At 40.9% G+C, this 23,083-nt stretch overlaps 1 protein-coding gene and 1 long non-coding RNA gene across 5 annotated transcripts; both read right to left on the minus strand.

The window, feature by feature from the left end:
• Positions 1–396: 396 nt before the first annotated feature.
• LOC125287424 lies at positions 397–3,686 on the minus strand. The gene is made up of 3 exons (XR_007192360.1): positions 2,972–3,686; positions 2,739–2,816; positions 397–643 (listed from the first exon to the last, which is right to left on the minus strand). It is a non-coding gene; the product is annotated as an uncharacterized LOC125287424 (long non-coding RNA).
• A 2,479-nt stretch (positions 3,687–6,165) lies between these two features.
• On the minus strand, positions 6,166–19,212 carry LOC125287411. 4 transcript variants are annotated; one of them, XR_007192357.1, is made up of 6 exons: positions 19,072–19,212; positions 14,113–14,151; positions 12,459–12,544; positions 9,418–11,684; positions 6,503–6,676; positions 6,166–6,425 (listed from the first exon to the last, which is right to left on the minus strand). XR_007192357.1 is itself a non-coding variant. In XM_048233245.1 (5 exons), the coding sequence occupies exon 4, from the start codon at positions 10,371–10,373 to the stop codon at positions 9,441–9,443; it is 933 nt and encodes a 310-aa protein (XP_048089202.1). In that variant the 5' UTR covers positions 10,374–11,684; positions 12,459–12,544; positions 14,113–14,151; positions 19,072–19,212; the 3' UTR covers positions 6,353–6,676; positions 9,418–9,440. The 4 variants fall into 4 exon arrangements, 3 of the variants coding, with proteins under 3 accessions (XP_048089202.1, XP_048089204.1, XP_048089203.1); XM_048233245.1 differs by having other exon boundaries at positions 6,353–6,676; XM_048233247.1 differs by lacking the exon at positions 14,113–14,151 and having other exon boundaries at positions 6,353–6,676.
• Between the last annotated feature and the right edge of the window lie 3,871 nt (positions 19,213–23,083).

The following is a 23,083-nucleotide window of genomic DNA, read 5'->3' on the forward strand; positions in this document are numbered from 1 at the left end:
GCTCACTGCTACTTACTACAGGTCACGATTTCCTTGATATTTTCCTAAAATGTCAACTTACATTGAAACAGAACTCAATTTTCTCTGGAAAAGAATCACCAAAAAGTCAATGAAACAACTTCTTCTTATTCTGATTGCCGTAGTCCTTCCCAAACTCTCACTACTACTAACTACAGGTCAGGTGTTCCTGAAATTATCATCAAATATGAATCCAGAAAAAACATTTACCAAAGATATGAAGATATCTGAAGTCATTTATTTAAAAACAATATTCACCAAAAAGAAAGCAAATTACTTTAAAGAAAGCAAATTTCAATCCAAAAGCATTTTTCATTCTGTATTAAAAAATAAAAAAACATAGAATTTGATTACATCGGAAATGGTGGGGAAGTGACATGAAGTGAAATTGAAAATAAAGAGTGGGCAACCAGCTTCTCTCATCCATTGACATTACCAACTTATGCTACAAATGCTAAATTGAAAATAAATGAAACAAAAACTTGTAATTCAAACTATTTACAGTATTTACAGCTCAAATACAACAAATTTCACAACACCAAGTGCTGTCTTCATCTGGCACACAGTCGGGTGTTAGTCCAAGACAAGATGTGTGAAACCATCTCTGGCACTTTTCACATTGGATCTGCACAAATATCAGAAGTAGATACATAAGTAAGAGATAATGGACGACACGGTGGTCTGTTCACAGAAGTTAATGCACGGTCGAGGTTGTAAAGCGGCCCCGACGCGAAGCGGCTTCTGTGAACAGACCACCGTCCATTATCCCGCTTATTCCACTGTTGCCACTTGCGTTGTGTTCATTTCCTGTTACAATTTACACGTTTTAATCGCTAAAACTGTCTTGTTTGTAGAACTAATTTCTTCCCACACATATCAACTAATTTCTCAACTCACAGGACAAACTGCCGTTACTAGTTCTAAATGGATGGTTGCTACGGCCAAAGGCCAGTCGTTAGTTCTATCTCTCCCGTTGTCAAGCGGGCGTATCCCAAGATTCTGATGAACTTTAGCTTTGAAACATCGCTTTTACTTAGCCTGCTGTCATCCATCTAGCTAAAAGCCACCTCCGTCATATGCTACAATGTTGCAATGTTCTGAACGTCTGCATTTTACAGCTCGGATGCAACGTGACAGTTCATTTAAACTTCACAACGAAGTTCGGGTAATTAATATACAAGTGTGATAACGGCCAAAAAAATGGATCTACTTCATAGGTGTGCAGATAACATACGGTTAATGGTCGTTCTAAATTACGTAGGACAATGGGAAATTCAACCAAGCAGTGGAATAAGTAAGTATATAAGTATACTCTTTTGATCCCGTGAGGGAAATTTGGTCTCTGCATTTATCCCAATCCGTAAATTAGTGAAACACACACAGCACACAGTGAGGTGAAGCACACACTAATCCCGCCGCAGTGAGCTGCCTGCATCAATAGCAGCGCTTGGGGAGCAGTGAGGGATTAGGTGCCTTGCTCAAGGGTACTTCAGCCGTGGCCTACTGGTCGGGGTTCGAACCAGCAACCCTCCGGTTACAAGTCCGAAGCACTAACCAGCAGGCCACGGCTGCCTCATGTTGGTCTCTATTATGATGGTCTAAAGTGAGGCGCATAGCATATTCACAACGTCAAGTGTATTCCTGTTGTGCACTCGAGTTTCTCACCATGCCAACACTGTCAACAAGGAGGCAGACATCCCCAGTCGCACAACGGACAATTGCACTACCCTATTCCACCCATAGTGTTCTATTCATTTATTTACAAATGTATAGTGTGACTACACTTATACATAGCTATGTCCTACTGCTCTTCATGCTATTCGTACTGCTCTGTTATTATTATGACATGCCAAGTTTCGTGAACTTTCGTTCATGGGGGGCCTTACAATAAAATAATTTATGTGTAAATTTAGTGACCGTACACCAACAAGGATTCCCGGGACACTGAAAGACCGGGGTACACGAAACTTGGTGGGCATGTAACCCCACATGGATAGCATGGAACCATGGTTTTTCGTTTTGATCTGTAGCCCCCCCGCTGGACTGGACCCCCCCGAAAGGAGGGTAGGGCAGACACAGTTTTCTGTGAATATCTTAAGAACCGTAGGGCCTAGGATGACCAATTTTTTCCCGTATGTTTGCCTCCAGGGGTCATCTTAACCCATTCCATGTGCACACATGTGCATAAACAGATACACACGCACACACATACATTCACAGTAATCCTACGTATGACACATACTCACACAGTAGACATATGTACGCATGCATACGCAGGCACACACACAAGCACGCACACACACCCACCCACCCACATAAACATAAACATGTACACGCACACATACACACAAGAATTTCTCAGAATTATGAACAGGCAAGATGGGGGTGGGGTTGTATAAAATGAATTTTACATGTGAAATCTATGAACTTATCATGTTTTGGTACTTGTTGTCTAGCAGATACCAGTGGGAATTGAGTGTGGATAATGCAATTTAGTGAGACAGTTAGAATCATATAGGCCTTTCAGCATGATTTGTTTTTGTGGAAAAAAATGTGCTGGACTGGGCGGCGGTCATATTTTGTACCGCTCTGCGGTACATCTAGTTCTTCATATGTTAAGTGAGTGTTGTACTTTGAGAGCAAAGATTAACCTGAGTCAAATTCCTTCCTTGTGTGTCCCATTACTCTGAATTTATTATTTATTAAATTGTGATGCTCACCCAAATAATATTGCTTGAATGAATTTAGCGACAGAGGAACTTCCAGTCCACAGTGGGAGCGGAAATCCTCCTTGGACTCTGAAAATAATTTCACCAAAGATGTAAAGCTACTCAGTGTTGGGCCCAGATATTGTGTGTTAATGAAAAAATTGTTGATTTTAATCAATCATTATTTTGTAATTCATTTGAAGTAGTGGTGTTATGAAATTGCTAAAGTAAAGGCTTGACATTACCAGATGCAAGAATCATCTCGTCAGCCATCTGTCTTCTCAGCTGTGCAATGTTGTCCCGATCTGGATCGATGTGAAATTCCTCTGGGATTGCTGGAAAACTTTCAATAGTTTGTCTTGCCATCTTAACAAAAAGGACAACACATTTAGTGAATTATCTTACCGCCTGTACCAAAGCTTAAAGGAAAAGACAGTCACGTTGATCAAAACTAATCATCTGGGAAAATGTATGTATATTATGCATAACATTTGAGTTTGAGATTTTTTGCATCAACTCCATGACAAAGACCACACAGCTAGTTCCATCTTCCTGCGTCGTGTGAGGGATGGTGGCAGGTTCCCATTTTAAGTTTAACCAATCCCTCCGGCCTAGTAGGTTAAACCTGGCCCTGTAATATTTGCTGGAAAAAACAATAGCGTTGTTCCTGTCATTAATAGTCATTATTTACAGCAAAGGTAGGCGCACATACACTGCTTCCTGACTGCCAATGTTCTGTTTATTGTCAGTTTGTGAAAATTAGGTGAAGTCGGAAATAATGTTAGGAATCTCTGGTCAATGCGATTGATTAGGCTGCACAATGATTTCAAAGTAAGCAATATGTCTACGCCCGTCACTATGCTAGGATGAAAAAACTTCCCAATCATGAATGACCTGACTCTATTCACTCGTGAATGAGTTTGGTTTTCCAAACTAATGTGTTTGCGCTTACTATCTGAATTTAATATATTAAACAAATGTAACCCCCATGAGGGGCAAAGATAAGTTATTAATTGTGATATGAACTAGTAATTGACTAATTATGCAAGTGGTTAATTATTGAAATATGTGAAACTAAAAATCTTTGTTGTAAGAATGATCTTGTTACTCTATGACACAGGTGTAACATGTAAATGTAAAGGAAGTTTAAGCATGTGGCTGCTTCCCTTGAGTCTTCAAGATCATTATCGGCAGGATCAACCACAAATATCAGATGTGTTGCTGCATGCAGGTACTGCAATGATATACAGAAAGTATATCACTTTAACATAACTTTTATTCCCATTTTACACAACGTCACAACTTTTTCTGATTTGGGGTTTCAAAATACTAAAGAACACACCTCTGAACCTTGCGCATCCATGCTGTCATGACCGCTAGTGACCCCATCATTGGAATCGGCGAATTACTCTTTGAAGAGCTTGCAGGCAGTCTTGGACAGCTGTAACGTTGGTCTTGGCAAGCAAGATGATGCAAAGACACCGGAAAATCTCGACACCTTCATGCAATGACTGGCAAACACGAATAGTATAGTATAAGTATATATACTCTTTTATCCCAATCCATGAATTAGTACCGTAAATGTTGACACAGTGTGGAGAAAGCGCATCAACCAGTGGGAGATGGATGGGACAGTGTGGTCATTTGACAATATCTCCGCTACTGGTAAAGGTGGTGTGCCGCGTCCCTATCCAGCCAAAACCAGTGCGTAATATAACACACGCTTGTTCTGCTCTGGGCTTCCTGTATGAGTACTAAACGGGTCAACTTGAAAATGCTGAATGTACCCAGGGAAACGTATGAAGTTGATGCCTCATTATTTTTTTGAGTGAGAAGGACTTCCAACACCACATTTTCATTTAGGGATGCAGCCTTCCTGACTTTAGACGATATTGCTTTTAAAATATCTCTGTTAAGAAATCTTGTCAGGTTACCTGCCCTAATTTCTTCACTCGGTGTTTGACTGAGGAGCTCTTTTCATACCCGAAACTTTTCGTTTCCTTGTGTGTTGTCTGAGGTGACCGATATTTCCGTGGCGGTAAACAGTTAGGGGCACCTTTTTTTGTTGTAATGTGGGCTTTTTGCTCATCAAAAATGTGTATTGTGCCTGGCAGGAGGGAAATGTACACACTGCCTTGATGTGAACATATGGGTAATTTCTTTTTCTGCTGTTCTGCAATCGAGCATGTTGGTATTTGAAGGCAAGAACACAGCAATGGTTTATTTGGTTGAATTTATCATAGAGCACATGTGTCCATGGTTCCCTTAATTTTTTGGTTCCTTTCTCTGGTCTGATTGACCTCCAAGTTTTAATGTCTAAAAAATATTCTGAACTTCCTAGGAACAGGAGAAATCTTTCTAATTGTATTCTTTTTTTCAGGAGTTTGAAATGCAACCACTTTTTCTGCTGTTACACGATTTGCAGCCTCCTCTACATTCTCTTCTGCCTGATCCTCTCCGTCTGTAGCCACAGAAACACTCTCTCTCTCAATCTCTTCATCACTCACATATGTTTCATCCTGTGCACTCTCTTCAATCAGAATGAGAAAATGTATTTTTGCTGATTTTTGGTGAACATTTAAATGCATACAGTTTCACTGTAATGCCAGATATCAGCAAAAATGCACCTGTAGTAAGTAGCGGCCTGCCATTGGAAACTACTACAGCAATCAGAATGGGAAAATGTCTTTTTGCTGATTTTTAGTGATTATTTTAAACATTTAAATGCATACCGTTTCACTATAATACAGGATGTCAGCAAAAATGCACATGTTAAGTAGTGGTCTACCATTGGCAACTACTACAGCAGTGGTCCCCAAACTTTTTCTTCCAAGGGCCAGCTCACTATGCCTGGCTCTAAGAGAGGGCCAGAGACTCGTAGTATATCAGTAACCATAAATAGCTTAGTGCTGTGAACAACAACAGTCTACCTAACAGTCTACGTTGAATATTCCATTACATTTAATCATAGGCTACTGCAATTTAATACCATTGTTAGCTGTGTTTATATTGCCATCATGCCATGTAAAATGTAGCTCAAATTAAATAATACGAATAAAAAAGACTTATGTTTTGGGGGCCACCCAAAATGACGGGCCGTAGTTTGGGGACCACTGTACTACAGCAATCAGAATGAGAAAATGTCTTTTTGCTGATTTTTGGTGATTATTTTTCAGAAAAAGATGAGTCCTGCTTCCATATAAATTGTATTTTCCGTGACCTGTAGTAAGTAGCAGTGAGTGATTGGGAAGTACTACAGCAATCAGAATGAGAAAAACTTATTTAATTGATTTTTGGAATTTTGTTTCAAGAAATAGCCAACGTTTTGCATCCCTAGCCTACTGTCATTGCCGACTACCATCCCTAGCCTACTGTCATTGCCGACTTCCAAAACGCTTTGTCAACGGTCCCTTACACAGACCATAGCGACAGAACAGGCGGTGAAGTGCTGTAAAGCTTTATGTCGGATAGCAATCTCTAGCGATAATAATTTAGTTGTTTTCGCTTGATACTCTGTAATAATGTCAACTTTATTTAACCCTGATCACGCCATTGAGCTGAATTGCGTTGTCGATCTCGAATGAAGGGGAAGTTAAAATATCTACGAATATCTACTGAATATCAAACGTTGATGGGCTTCAGTTCTGGAGCCTGGGTCTTCACTTTTTCGAAGTGCTGGCACGACATTCAGGTGCTGATCTGAAAAGAACAAGATAATTCACCTTTAGGTCTAGTTCATGATTGTGAATTGTTTTGCAATAAGATGTTTTTCTTACCCAATTGTCGACGTCCTCACTTCTATTAAGCCAATAAAAGCGCTGTATTTTCCCTTCCATGCGGGCTCGCCCAAAGTGTCCCGCATGGACCTCCTCCAGGATGGCAGTCTTCTCCTCCAGACATGATGACCCTCCTGGCCAAGCCATGGCGACCCATATAGTACAAAGTGTCACCTGTAAATGAACATTGTAAATGAACATCCGGTATTTTAACACTTTGAGTCCCTTTTCTTGTTTGATTTGGATGAACTAGAGTGGTGGACAACCAAATTTTGACGATTGGTCCCGTCTCGACTTTTCTGACTCGTTTTGAATTGTGTTTACTGCTTCAGAGTGGCTGCCTAACAGGCATGCACAAACATGTCCTTAAAACAACCCTTAACGTTTGTTTTCAAAACTCGAGAGAGAACATTATTTTGACTCCTGATTTGCCAATGAGATATCAGGGGTATGTATACCCAAGTCACACACACCATTTCTGGATATCTTTGGGTAGGTCTCCACCCTTGGATAGGCTATCATATTAGATATCAGCCTAGGCCCAAGATCTGCCTAATTAACAGTCACGCATGCCCTGCGCCCAAAATATACCATAAAACATCACTGATAGGCTATTTTGCCAGTTGATTTCTATCTAATTTTGGGACATTCAAAAATAGACTATTTAAAGACTATTTTGTTCAGGCCAAGGCCAAGAGTAGGCCTACATTAAGAAGAATAGCAATAATAAACAACAATTCCGCCTAATGAAAATAAATAAATACTATTATATATGCTACAAACCATAACACATAAGAAAGACTTATTAAACTTGTTAAAGTTGAGCATCTATAATTTCATACTATTTTAACATTAGCCTACAAGCTATGGCTTAACAATGGATCAATCATGTTGTAATTTGTCTATAAAACGTGGGTCAATATAATGAATGTTGATTTAATCAAGAAACAAGGCTTCAAATGAAATTGACGTCAAACTATATGAGAACCAATAATGTTAATAATCAGAATAGTAGTAATAGCGCACTTGGCTACTATGTTTTGACACTTCTATAATATCAGTTTGGGTGTCATTTTAATAGAGTGTCCCAGTGACTTCCAGTTTACTTCCGCTAGGGACCTCAAAATTCGCTTGCATTTCTATGGCGATATTATAACTATTTTCTGGTCCCGTTTGAATTGTATCATGAATGTGACATATGATGTGTGTCAGTTTTAAATATAATTTTTCATACGAAGAAAACCACGATTCATAGCGTAGAAGTTTGATGGTGGCAGGTTTTGTGCGGGGCCGCTTTGTGAACTACAGTTCTTCGCTGGTCTGGACGCGAATGAAATACGTCACTACTGGCACAGACACTCTGGGTAGACATGGCGATTTCTCTTCTCCATTTCACCACCTTTTTCCAAGGGCAGGAAAAGAGCATAGATCGGGGTGAAAACCATTATAAATCGGGACATGTGGAGAGGTTCTCTTATGCCAACGAAGAGATTGTTGGTGTTGTCCACGCCAGCCGCAGGGATCGGAGTTACAAGGCTTCGGTGAGTAGAACTCCATTAGCTAACTAGCCTGTTAGCTAGCAATAGTGGCGAAATGAAGCTAGCAGCTAGCCAAATGAAGCTCCCACAGAGAACGTTAAACCAGAGTAAACCTTCTATATCAGGGGTCTTCAACCTTTTCTCCTCTGACAGCTACTACAAAATCAACATGGTAGAGAGCTACTCTATTACATCAGTATTATTGATGCAGTCTTACATACAAGAATCAGGGCAGGTTGTTTGAATTTGGTTTCATAAAGAGATTTACATTTCCTTTGGCGAGCTACTCTTAAGCAGGTGGTGAGCTACTGTTAGCTATATCCAAACCCATATTCAGATTGAGATATGTATTGTCAATGTTGAACACAGTTAACAACGAAATTTGTTTGGAGCATCACCATCACCACTGGCATTCAAGTATATCCTACCCAATATAAAAATAAATCCAGACAGAATTTGGATGGTGTGCTTTCGGTCAACTGGGGAGTGACCAACGAGCAAGAAGGGGTGAAAGCCTTTAAACAGGACTTATCAGCTGAAGGTGCTCGACTGTGGGCTCTGTGTGAGCAGATCAGGCATCCTGGAAGCGTCACCTGATGGTTTCGTCGGACCTACAGCCCTGCTTGAAGTGAAGTGCCCGTACAGCCAGCGAAACTCCACCATGGCTGAGGCTGTGAAGGTGTCTTCATTTTGTTTGTGTGCGGAGGGCCAGGGTTATGCCCTTAAGAAGAGCCATCCCTACTGGCACCAGGTCCAAGGTCAGCTCCACCTCACCGAACGGGACATGTGCTTCTTTGTGGTGTGGACCACGAAGGAGGCGGTGATCATCCCCATCCCCAAGGACACTGCGTGGGGACAACACCTGGCTGCTCTGGAGGAATTCTACTTCTTCTGTGTTGGTCAGTAGAGAGGACTGAACATGTACATATTGTAAATAGTTTTTCTTTTTATATTCAATCAGTTATTTTGTTCGAGTTCCATTTATTTTGGGAAACATTGGATCAGCGTTCCCGTCGCGTTTCCTGTCAGTACCTGTACTCAGGGAAGCCAATGATCCAGATAAGGTACCAAGGTGTGGTTAATTAGGAATTCAGTGATTCAGACTACAGTCAGACAGTCATTTTTGTCATACCAAAATTTTATATAATGTATATTGTATATAATGTATTGCATGAAATTCCTCTGCACTGATTAATGCTCTAAGGGCCAATAACGCATGGTTTCTGTTATGATGTAATGATTTACTTTTCTTTAAATTAATAATGTTCTGCTTTGATCCCCTTCTCTCTTTTCACAGGAACATCTAAAGCCCCCAACCTGGACAGATGGACACAGACACAATTTTCAGGTATTCAATTTTTCAAGTGTTAGTAGTACCTGGATTTATTCAAACCATTTATTCAAACCACTCCATCCTCACGGAAAGGGGGTGGGGGGGTGTGAGAGCTTTTGCAAGCAGAAAAAGAGCTGCTGGTTTCTCTAATTAATGGATGTTGCAGGTTCACCAAGGAGCAGCACAGCTGGATCAGCACAGTGGTACAGCCTCGTAGGTGGGTGGGGATCTTATTAAGGATTCGGAAATCCTTTATCCGTGCGTTGGCCCTTTCCACATGAATTCGGTTCCTCGCCACTTCCCGGGTTGCCCTCACCTCGCTCTCAGAGAATTTTCCCCTGTTAAGAAAAGGCGGGATATTGACAGAGACACCTTCTGGCAAGAGGTCAGATATTAAAAAGCCTTTGTCTGCCATGATCATGTCACCTGCCTCCAGGTGCTCCAGTAGGCCACACTGGGCTGTAATGGCCTTATCTGAGGTAGATCCCAGAAACAGTGGACTACAGTATGTAATCACGCCATTAGGGGCAACGCCGATCAACACTTTGCAAGAGTGCATCCCCCTGTACGCTGAGTACATCAGCTTGGCCCTGTCCATCTCTTTGGGAGCGACAACCTTTATGTCTGTGCAGTCTATAATCATTCTGCAGTTGCTGGCTGAGGGTATAAATGAAGCCGGCATACTCTCACTGTTCTTCTGCAGACTGGGCACAGTTGCCATCATTTTCCCGAAAAGCACCTGGTGGAGCAGATGTATCAGTGTCTTAACCACATTCGCCACTGTGGTACCACTGCAGCAGAACAGCTGTGCCAGGTGCAGGTTGGTGTAGTTCTGGCATAGCTTCATCAGTGCCATGAAGACCTGGCACTCTATGTGTAATACTTTCCCCCGTCCAACCTGCTGCATAAACGATGGAACCCTCAAATCTCTCCACCAGCCCCACCACCCTTTGAAACATGGCCTTGTCAGGTAGGCCTGTCTCCATTCGGATGACCTCATTCGAAAGGCCTGCTGGATGGTAGATAGGTAGATGGGACTGGCTTGGAGTTTTGGGCCACAATCTCGTCAGGATCCAGTTCCATCTCGACTTCCATCATCGAGTCTTGGGCCACACCGTCCTCTGACTCCATTACTCCTTCAGTGAGTCCCTGGTCAGGATCCACTACCACCTTGCAATACTGTAGGTATGGTCTTCAGGGGATGACTGGGTCGGCTGGCTGGGGGTAGTAGCCTTTGACCACTGGAAGACACTTGGGCCATCATCCCTTCCATCTGGAAAATGGCAACCACACACCCTGTCGTTGGTATTTGGCTCCCTGTCAGCTAGTCTACAAAACAAAATGGGAAAAAACATTACTGGTCATTTATATTGTTTATCAGTGTCACTGTTGTTTGTCCTATGTGGTACTTGTCTGTGTTGTTTACTGTTTTTGTTCTCTCTTTTAAATAAACAGCAAAGATCCTAGTTCAATCAGATCTTTATTCGTGTTTCTTTGAGTATGCCATAGGCAACTATTCATTAACGCTGTGTTATATCATGTTTGTAGAGCCTTATGTGTGTGTGAGCACATGAGCACAATGCGTTCTACACTCATCTTAAGTATGATGGCAACATGCTGCGGACCTCAGTTTGGGCTCTACACTCATCTTAAGTATGATGGCAACATGCTGCGGACCCCAGTTTGGGCTCTACACTCATCTTAAGTATGATGGCAACATGCTGCGGACCCCAGTTTGGGCTCTACACTCATCTTAAGTATGATGGCAACACGCTGCGGACCCCAGTTTGAGAACCAATGCTGTAATGTATCCTATTCATTTGAAAATAGTTATGCAATGTAAATTACTTGTTATTTTGCGCATTGGTAATAAATACATGTGTGCTCTGTTAAAAGTCTGTTTCTTTTTCTACATACATTTTTATTATTATTTAAAGAAAGACAGCTGGAGATCATTACAGTAAACTTAATTTATTTGAAATGGTGTACAAATCCAAGGAGCTGATTTGCAAGCAGGACACTGGAAGAAGGTACGATGGTGCTGAGGATATGAGAATATAGAAAACAAACCTTGATTAAAAATTGGTCAAACCACACTTGATGGTTTAATAATATGCATGAAATACTGTAATAAAAAATCACACATCATTATGCACTAGGAACCACCACACAGCTCTCATATTGTGTGAAATGTTCTAGACATGGGGTGGTGAATTATATTTAAGAAAAAAGAACTGCTGATTGAATTAATACAACACGTAACCTGAAAAATCCTGTGTACATCAGTCCAGGGTGGGGGGTTCCAATGTTCCTGAGAAAAGAGAAGGGGATCAAAGCATAATATTAGTTAAAGGAAAGAGTATATCCATTTTCTTGGTTCATTCTTTGTAGACTGATTCACACTCTTTTATATAGTAAATCACTAACAGAAATCATTTGTGTCATTGGCCTTACTTACCCCTCAATGCAACAGACAGTCTAGAAGAATTTCATGCAAGGCTGGCTGCCAGTCCCTTTTGACTTCAAACTCTCCCTGATCTGTCTGATTTTGATTTTGATGTTTTTGTATATACATTGTGTAAAATTGCAGGAATGGATTAAGGGGGGGAGGGGATACATGTTATCATTACTTTCTCACAAACTTTTATCACTACATTCATCACTTCTCTGAAATCATTGCCTTTACAGTCAGTTGAAACAGGGGAACTTTAGAATTGTGTGGTTTTCTCCAATCACCTGGTCATAAAAATATGACTAAATGAATATCTGATTGCCACTAGGAGCACAGACTTGAAGGTCTTCAATTTGAGCGGGACAGTACTCCCGTACTCTTTCATGCTAACGTGTCACATGCAACGTGCATAAAACACCTGGATCACACCATGCAGAAATCCACACAATAGCAGAAGGTTCACTCTTTTTCTTCCAACTGTGTAGTAAGGATATGGATGTACTGAAACGATGAGAATGAAGGCTAAACTTACAGTAATGTTAAAGTTAGCTTAGCAGCTACTCCCATTGTTAGCCGCTAGCTGACCAGCAGCTATATTATTTTTGATAAATTCGCTCAAAACATATATCTTACCTGATCCGTTTTAGCCAGAGAGTCTTGGTCCTTGCATTTCCTGGAAAACGGAAGAAGGAACAGCCATTCCTGCTGGAATGGGCACACTGAGGGACAAAACACACCGGCATCTTGTTAAATTTATCCCTGCAAGAATGAGTGACCATGTGACGTCAACAACGCGATGTAGTCTTTTTCATGTTTGTTTTCGCTGCAGCTTTTATCTGAACAACAGCACAACAAACGGTCAAACGTTTTGCATGAAAAAACATCATTTTAATTTACAAACAACATATTTGCTATCAGGGACATGAAACGACTGGGACCAGAAGATAGCAACTTTTCTCTCCTAGACACCCATGCATTTTTTCCGAGCTGAAACATGAAGTCTATCGGAAGTGGCGTCACTGGGACACTCTATAGAGCTGGTAAGTCTCGCCCTTTCCGCTATCCCCGCTGGACCTCTAGATTGAAAAATCGTTAATGCAAGTGAATGTGAGAAAATAATTATTTTATTTTATTTATATGCTGCCATGAATGTGAACATATGTTGTCTGTGAATTTTTAATATAAATTTTCGTGTAAAGATTGCTACAATTGAGCGGGTAGAAGTTTGATGCGGTTAAACTTTGTGTGAGAGCACTTTGTGGACTACAACTTTCCGCTAGACGACAGCGAACTAGTTTCCCATAACAACTATCAGTTGGTCGAGATGTAGAGGGTAATAAGATCGACTTTGAACACAGTGAACCATACAACTTTACAATCACACTGTATCATAGTGTTAATGTGTTGAGTGAAGCTAGACATGTTTCGAATATTTTTGTTACCATGTGTGTTTATTCCTGCCGTTACAAAAACTAGCATCTCAGTTAATGTTAGCGAATAGAGCTAGCTCACGTCACAGGCGACATGTAGTCTTTCTCGTTATGTCTTTTCCACAACTGATAGCCGAAGAATCATATAATATACTGTCAAACTCGTAACATGAAAAATTATATTAAAAATTCACAGACAACATATGTTCACATTCATGGCACAATTCAAACGGGACCAGAAAATAATTATTTTCTCACATTCACTTGCATTGACGATTTTTCAATCTAGAGGTCCACTGGGGGTTTAGCGGATGGGCGGGACTTACCAGCTCTATGGAACTAAAATATGCCAACAGGCCTAATAATTTCCACGATTTCTTACTAGTCAGGGGACCTATGTGGTTTCTGTGGGATTGAAATGTTAATTTTTGGAGAGTGGTTGGACTGTCTTGACTCTTTAGAAGTAATTGAACATGGAGAAAAATGATGTCTCCATTTTTTTTACCTGTTTTAACCGTATTTTTGTGAAATTGTATATTTCACTATAATTAACACGATAAATATTGCCTAAATCACTGGCTATGTTGAATAAAGTTCACAAAACAGTTATTTTATTATTTTCAACAGTATAATTGTATGTCAGTATTATGATTGTATGTCAAACAATTAGAGATAAGATCAATAACCAATCAGTTTCACCAAATACACAAACTCCATTGCTGAAAGATAGCAAAATCACTGAATCACAGATGAGACCTCAAACAACATTTAATTCATTTACATATACACAACATATTAGATCTCACCTCCACAATGTCACCTCCACAACTAGTCTACTAAACCCTATTTGTACTCACCTTCTTAAGACTGGTCTCCCCTTCCTGGATAATGTTTTGCTGTAGATTATAAATAATTCTGTCAGGGCATGTACTGCAGTCGTTTAAGACATCTGTTATTAAGCTCTCCCTCAAAAAACCTAGCCTTGTATCTATACTGGTCCTCCTGGACCTCATCGCTGCCTTTGACAGCATAGATATAGACCATACTTAGGCTTGAAAATTTGATAGGCATCAAAGACTCAGCACTCGCTTGGTTTAGATCATACCTTCCTAACCGTCAACAATTTGTACAGGTCCATAATAAACCATCTACCCAGATTATGGTAAAATATGGAGTGCCTCAAGGCTCAGTACTGGGGCCCCTGTTGTTTAGCAGATGATGCATAACTATACCTCTCCATAAAACCTGATGAATTAACCCCGCTAGCCAAACTTGACACATGTATAAGAGCTATAAAGACATGGATGACGGATAATTTCCTGCTTTTGAACTCAGATAATACAGAAGTCATGGTTTTAGGTTCAAAAAGATGAGGGATATCCTATCCACATCACAGGCTACATATAGTGATCTTCCACTGATCTTCTTGAATTTCCCCTGGGGATCAATAAAGTATCTATCTATCTCTATCACTGACCTCATCCACAAGTGTTAAAAACCTGGGAGTTATAATTGACCAGGACCTAGCACTAAGTAATCACATAAAACAGATCACCAAAACTTAATCTTACCATTTAAGGAACATTTCAAAGATAAGGAAGTCCTTCTCCTTACCAGATGCCAAGAAATTAATGTTTTGTCATCTCAAGGATAGACTATTGCAATGCTGTTATGCTGGCTGTAATAATACCTGTCTAAAGAGCTTACAGTTTATTCAAAATGCAGCTGCTCACACACACAAAAAATATGAACATATTTTCCCCATCCTAGCATCTTTACACTGTCTACCTGTTAAAAGTCATTGACTTCAAAATATAACTTATAGTTCTTGGTTGGTTGCCTGCATTATAAGAGGACACCTCATGAAGACGCTCTGTATGTTTGTCCCTGTATGTACTCATTTGAATGTGTTTATTATGCCATGTTTGTTTGAATCTGTTATTAGTTTATAGAGGAATATTATCATTTTGTCTCGGTCTGTCTTGTTAATAATGTGTTAATTGTTTGTTATGTGTTCACCTGTAATTAAGAATGGTGCTGGTCACCTGTATATATGTTCACCTTTTTGTTAGTGTTGGTCAGTGCTAGTCTAGTCCAGTCCTGTGTGTTTGACGTGTAGGCCTAGTGACTCTGAGATAGTTAAACAGAACTGTTTATTAAAAATGTTTTTTTTTTGCATAGCTATTTAGAACTATTTTAATTTTTGCTTAGTATATTCCCCTTAATCTGTAATTGCTTGCTGTGATTTGGTAAGCCTTAAAATTAAATTAACATTTTGCATCGCTGCTGTTCCTCTGACTCTGTGGCCAAAACCCAAAAAGAAGACGAAACTCAAAACAGTTCCGTCACAATCACCAACCATGAAGAACAGAGCACTATGTGCTTCAGGTTATTCGATATTCTAAATTCTATCACTGCCAACTGTCAATGGTAGTCAGGGATGGATTACTGCATGGGCCTACCGGGCCCAAGCCCAGGGGAGACAAGGAGTCAGGGGGCCCAAGCCATTGCATGGAATCATTGCCTCAATATCAACACATCATATCAACATATAGGCTATGAATCTGATTGAATTAAAGTATTGGCCATCCCCAAATAAATAAAAATAAAAATATCAAATACATTTTTAAAAATGTCCCTGGCAACAATTAGTGGGTGGTCCTTAATACATCTGGGCCCAGGGGCCTGAACGTTCATAATCCATCCATGCTGGTAGTGTCTCTCTTTCTCTCTTACACACACACACACACACCTGTCTGTCTATCTGATCCTTTACCCTTTCTTTTCATCACACTTACATAAGCTACGGAAGGCCTTACAGACTTCAGCTGGTACTATGTAAAAGTCTATTAAGTCTATTAAACTTGATATAACAGAGATCTCTGCACTTTGTGCTCTGAATGGGTGTAGACAAAAACTGACAGAGCAGGCTAGGCCTACACTCAAGCACACTAATAGGCATGAATTGATTGTATTGATATTGAAGTATTATTTTTTTAGCGGACAATTTCTTGTTAAAGAGATCAATCATCAGCCTAAAAATGTTTTATAATGTTGTATTGTTTATGTGGCCCACTTTTGCACACCTTGTAGGCACCAAACCCTATGCTATAATACCAGCAATGTGAGGTTTATGGACAAAACACCATATTTGACCTTTTCTGAATTTGACCTTTGATTTGGGTCCTTCAAAACCTTAAAAAAATGGAGACATGTTTTTTTTTACTCTTAAGAACCCCTAGAACAAAGATATAATACTCTCCAAAAATTAACATGCGAATCCCACAAGCCCCCAAATTAGACACATAGGCCCCCCTACTATACGCTTTGCCTCTTGATAAGCGCATGCACACACACAGCAATACCCATCCCCACCCCTGACTGACTTTTCAACCAACTCCTGCCACTGGTGGTGACTTCAACCGTCACTTTTCTGTCATGCATCTGACTGCAAGCTGTACAAACTCTGCCATCATCATATCCAAGGTAAGAACTACAGTACTTTTGTATGCCAGTTGAAAACTGGAATTAATTAGGAAAATACTGTTTTTATATTGTAGCATTAATGTTAACCAAAACCATTTGTTAACCGTCATGTTAGAATTAGCTAACGTTTGCTAGCTAGCGAGCTAACATCACTAACGTTAGCTGTTAATGTTAACTTATGGTAGCTGGTAATGTTAACAATAACTAACTTTACCATTGTGTGGAATATCTGGAATGGTAGTAATATCATATACAACAATAAGTCTGTCTGAGATTTAGTTATGGATGTAAAGTTTTAGTTTGAATGAAATGGCCAAGGCTATCAGGCACGAGTATGTTACTATAGCTAACCTAGCTATAACTAAAACCTACATTTATAGTGGCTGCTCGTTTCTGCTACCGGCTGCTTGGTGTTGTGGCCAGTCTGGTTTCTCTTCCTGCTGTGGATAGGGGCCCCAGTCGCCCACTGTATTGATTACTGCGTCCACCAAGGTCCCCCACCGCGGACAATGTATGGGGAGCTGGACTCGACTCCCTTTATATTCCTGGCCTTCTTGATCCTTAAAGCTCAGCCACCACCCTCTTTCTTCGTGTCGAGTGATACTTATGGTCCAACTCACGTTTTGTTCCCTCTGTTCCATATACCCTTATGGCCCTTTTGTTAAGTTTGTCTGGTGAATCGCCAGTCTTTCCCTATTACTGCTTTGGTTAGTCTGACGTGTCACTGTCGTCACTCCTTGTGTCCATAGGCGTGCACAGTTCGAGTGGGTAAGCCTTTACTATTAGGTATTCCACCTTCTCTATCAGTCCTATATAATTATCGCTCTGGTGGACATCGTTTATCTGGCCTTCCTTATCTCTTATGTATAACTGCCAAGCTCGCTTGTTTTATTTGGTTTGCAGTTATACTTTTATATAAGCCTTAGCAATCTATATTTTATTTCTTTATCAAAGCAAGCACATTTATTTTGTTACACGTATCACAACTATATAATGGCAAGGCAACTGTAAGGCATCGGCAGTAATGGTTCCTTTTTAATTCTCCTTTTTTAGTTCTTCTACGCTTTCTCTCCTCAGGCGGGGAAAACAGTTGGTCAGTGGCGGACCTGGCGTTCACCTCGGCGACCCTGGCTACCTTCCCCTGTGCTGTGGCGCTCACGCTCACCAAAGTGCGTCTCCTCCTTCTCCCCTACCGTGTATTCCGATATAACTCTTTGGGACTTGTAATGTCATGTCTGCACTTTTAACTGCCACTTCCTTTCTTATTTCTCTATTCAATTTTATAGCAAAGGGGTCAGAAAGCAAATTACATTTGCTGCCAGGGCTAGTCTAGCAACTCTCCGTTGGCTTGTGAGCTCCAGAAATCGAAACTTAATCAGGCCAATGAAATCGTGTATAGAGTCGTTAGGTGGGCTTAACATAATGATTGATGGCAGAGTTTGGCTTGAATTCCCTGCTACTTGAAAACAAATAAGATGGATGTTGCTGCTGGCTTAACAGTGTGATGACACGAGTTAAGCTTTTATTAAGTAGGCAAGCGTTTGAACTAGCCAACTAGCTCGCTGGTGGGAACGCATGGGACTCATAGCGCTGCCGCTGTCCTATTGTGTGCAGAGGGAATTTGAAAGACAACTGATTATCCCGCCCCTCGGACTGAGCACTGTGATGCGGGTCTGGCTCGTCAGGCTAACCTTTCACATAAATACCCTACAGTATAGCAACCTGTTATCTGTTTGATATAACACCTTGCTATCTTTGTCATCAAGTCAAGTCAAGTCAAGTCACATAAACACATAAAACGCTTTTGGAATCAACCTGTTCAACATAAAACGCTTTATCATATACTACAGTATAACAACCTGTTATCTGTCTTCCCTGACCTTCAGAGGAATACCATATGCTAGTATAACACCTTGTTATCTGTCTTCCCTGACCTTCAGAGGAATACCATATGCTACAGTATAACACCTTGTTTTCTGTAAACACAAAAAAAACTTTTGGAATCAATGGTTCAATACAAAAGCTTTTGGACTCAACAGTTCAACCCAATCTCCGTCCTTGTGTCTCCACTATTCTTTTGAGGACCCAGGCGAGGCCGCCCTGCCCCAAGGCTTACCCACTGGCGCCGACAGTAAGGTTCTCCCTATTTGTAAGCAAAATTACCTACTTTGGGCCCTTGGAGACCCAAACTGCCGGAACCTGCTTCACCCGGGGCGGAACTGCCTCCCCCGGTAATCCTGTGTCAAATCTCGGTAGGAACCTCCAAATCTGTCGTGGAAAATTCCACTCTCTTGGACTTTGTAGCAAATAGCACTCCGGAATCAATTTACCTTTTGAAAACACCAATCAGCACTCTGGAATCAAGCGTCCGAAGGAGACCACGCAGACAGAATTTGTTCCTTTATTTACCGTATTGCAATGAAAACACAATCCAAACAATGGCTGAGCTGAGTCTGAGTCAATGCAATAGGGTGAAGGCAATGTTACCAGCTGGTACCCTCGCTGAGATCGATCTGCCCCTCCCTTGGCTGACCCCGGAGCGCCTCCTCCCTGGGACGTCACCAGAACGCTGCTCAGCCAATTAGTGCTCAGGAGACGTTTTACAATGGTGGAAACCACGCCCCCTTTTTACATTCTTACGTGTCATTGCCACTGTCTGGGCCTTCAGGTCCTTTTATGGTATTGTGTTAAACGCTCTTCTGTTGTTTGTTTCGACCAGCTGGCACTTCACCCTCACCCTGTGCTGACAGCCAACCCATCAATTCATAGCATGTACAATCATGCCCTCATAAAAGAGGAAGAACATGTTTGTATTGAAACTTATGCGCGAGACAGAACATTAAAAGAGGACTAAGAAAAGAGGAAGAATCTGTTTGTATCGAAACTCATAAACGAGACAGAACATCAGAAAGAAGACTATGACTTGAACATGGCCCTCGGATCAACAGAAAAAGCGGAACAACATGAAGAAAGAAATATCATGAAAAGAGTGACATTCTGAAGAGAGAAACTTTGTGGAAAAGGATAAACAATAATAGTATCCCTGATATACAATATTCATTAAGTAAATAGAATAGTTTGAATGCATTGATTACATTAACACTGAAAGAATATGGTTTTATCAAAACTCATGAACCAGACAGAGCGAAGAGATAGAATTAGAAGAAAGAGGAAGAATATGTTTTTATCGAAACTCATAAACCAGACAGAGCGAAAAGATAGAAGACTTATGACCTGGACATGACCCTCAGATCAACAGAAAAAGAGGAACAACATGAAGAAAGAAATATCATGAAAAGAGTGACATTATGAAGAGAGAAACTTGTAGAAGCGGAGAAACAATAATAGTACCCCTGATACACAATATTAATAAAGTAAATAGAATAGTTTGAATGCATTGATTACATTAACAATGAGAGTACCTGCGTTGTGCAGGGAGCGTACCTATGTTCCCCGGGTCCTATGTTCCCCGCTATTTGTATGGGACCGGGGAACATAGGACCCTTTTTGTAGAAAAGGGTCCTATGTTCCCCGCCTTGTATCTGACCACGGAAATTGCATGGGATATGCTTGCGAGTGCACATTTCGTGCACAAACGGAAGCAAAGTGTATTTTTCTGTCAATGTTGCTTGCCGTATACACCAGGTAGACCTACACATACGCGCACGGTGCAATATTGACACAAGCCAGAAGGGCGATTTTCCTAACTTCCACGTTGAGTATAGCGGAATAAAAGAATAGATGAAGAACATTTTTTATAACATAGGCCTACAATGGTTTTACTTGTGTAGTGCTTCTTTACTGAATATAACGAGTTCAAAGTTAACATTCTAGGTAACTTCGCATTGTCCGCTTCAGCACTAAATTGAGGACAGCAACACACACGAGCTGCACCTCTCACAGAAGAAACGCGCTACAACTACATGCCTTTTTAAGTTGATATTTAATTGGTTTGTTTTGTTCATTTTTCCGTTCGCTGGCACGCTGCAGGAGGGACTGCACGTTGCTCCGAAGCCCCTTTGGTCTGACTCGTCAATAATCCAAAAATGTCCCTTTGGGTCTACAGCCCAGTATAGTTTGATATCTCTTTGTTCCATTAAAATTAATCCCATTCTTCCGACAGCTCAACCAAAGGCTATTTTAGATCACCTCCTTCACCTCTTGTACAGTAAGAATCAACAATGACATGCCAAGTGCAAAGACAATGACAAGCTTGGGACTGATGCCATGCAGACTCGGCTAGATTTAAACACAGCAGGCCGTTGCAGCAAGACAGTGAGCCAATCCTCATATTATAGGAAAACAGGTGGGGCTGTGTCATTAGGCTGATTGCCACTGACACCAGCTACTATTACATACAAGACTTAAGTGTCTCAATTAAATCAATTAAACGTGACTATATCGCACTGGGCTCCGCACTGCGCCTCTGTGCAAAGAACTTCAGTTTGCGGCGCCCCCTCTTCCTTCCCTCCTTCCCTCATCACAAACAAAGTGTTTTCCACCAAAAGCTGTCACCGGTCTGCACGTCTGTTGTAACTGTGTTGACTGAAGGGATTGTGTGTTTCTGGTTAAATAAAACGGATATATGTGAGTGTGTGTATATGTGAATATTTTCCTTATTTATTGATGTCATAAGCATGCTTTATAGGTAGCCTAAGTTAAGTTTATGCTAACATAGCCTAGCATTATTAACTTAAACTCGTCTCTCTTAGCATCTGTTGAACCTTCTTTTCATCTTCTGAAATTATCGATGCGCATTAAACCGCATATAAGTCAAGCAGCTATTTCAAGCAGCTACTGTTACAATGAAATCAATTAAACATGACTATATCACACTGGGCTCCGCACTGCGCCTCTGTGCAAAGAACTTCAGTTCAAGGGCCCCTCTCCTTCCCTCATCACAAACAAAGTGTGGGCACGGAGCAACAACAACCCGCGCTTTGCCGTGCGGCTGCAGTCTACTTGGAAGCAGCGGGGAACATAGGACCCTTTTTTCAAAAAGCCCAGCCCAGCCCAGCCAACCAACCAACCAACCGACACCCATGGTTTTAAGAAGCTTAACACTTGCACATTGTAATGTTATTTCTTACGTTTTGGTACAATTTAAGTACTCATTATCTAGTGCACAGAGCCAGTAAAATCCTCCAATAAACATAATGTATATATAAATGTACACCTGGCTATTTATCTCCTTACCAGTTCATCTACTCAGATCAAATGGGATGGTTGTGCGTCGTAGTCGTGGTCCGTAGCTGAGCTAGCAACATCTTCGTTTCCACAAGGTTGTTGGACTTCATGAACATCATCAAACCCCAGTCTCTCAGTTGTCCTCTCAAAAACAGACTTCCTGGCTTGGGTTGTGTCAGAAACCCATGAAAAAACAAAAGGTACCGCGTCTTGTTTAACTCTGGTTTGTTAAAACCACTAGGTGTTTTGTACAGGTCACTGCTATGGAAATGCATACTAGAAACGACTGTGCTATTAGAGACGTTAAACAGTGGGCCTTCCTCTCCTGATGGCTTGAATCCATTTTCTTCGACGGTCCACATCGCGGGGAAAATTATGAAAGCTCAAATATGGTTGTTTTTATCTGCTGTGGTACACAGAGGTACATAATACCGCCTTGTGCAAATCATCTGTGCCATTGCCATTCACCGTGAATGGTGTTCCGCATGACCGGAAGTACCGATCCGTCTTAACGGAGCAAAACGGAAGAGACGCCATTTTTAGATGAGATAGGCTTATGCCTTGCCAGCACCAGTTGTAAAGTTTTTTAAAGCCAATCCATGTTCATACAGGTCATTAAAAAAAATATATATATATACTTTCCAAATCCATTCAGCCCAGTTTAATGCCTTACCAGCACCAGTTGTAAAGGTCATGTAAAAAAAGATGGCAGAGCGCTTCTTTTTTTAAAGCCAATCCATGTTCATACAGGTAATTTTAAAGCCAATCCATGTTCATACAGGTCATTAAAAAATATATATATATATACTTTCCAAATCCATTCAGCCCAGTTCAATGCCTTGCCAGCACCAGTTGTAAAGGGCTTCAGTAGGCTGTATAGTCTCCATAACTGGCTCAAGAATTTCTGCTCTGCGGCTGGACATGACTTCATACCAAATTTTTATATATTTTGGACAAACTCTAGTCTCTATAGGCCTGATGGTGTGCACCCCAATAAAAAGGGTAACAGCAGTTAACTATTAATTTTATTGAGTTTATTGCTTTTAGCACACTTTGACAAACATCACAACAGCATGACCCTATGCAGTCTGTCAATATACCCAGGTCTAATAATTTGGGTCCTGCTGATCCTTGCCCTCCCTCTCATGTCATAGA

The sequence above is a fragment of the Alosa alosa genome, chromosome 22, assembly GCF_017589495.1.
Source record: "Alosa alosa isolate M-15738 ecotype Scorff River chromosome 22, AALO_Geno_1.1, whole genome shotgun sequence".
In the NCBI taxonomy this organism is placed as follows: domain Eukaryota; kingdom Metazoa; phylum Chordata; class Actinopteri; order Clupeiformes; family Clupeidae; genus Alosa; species Alosa alosa.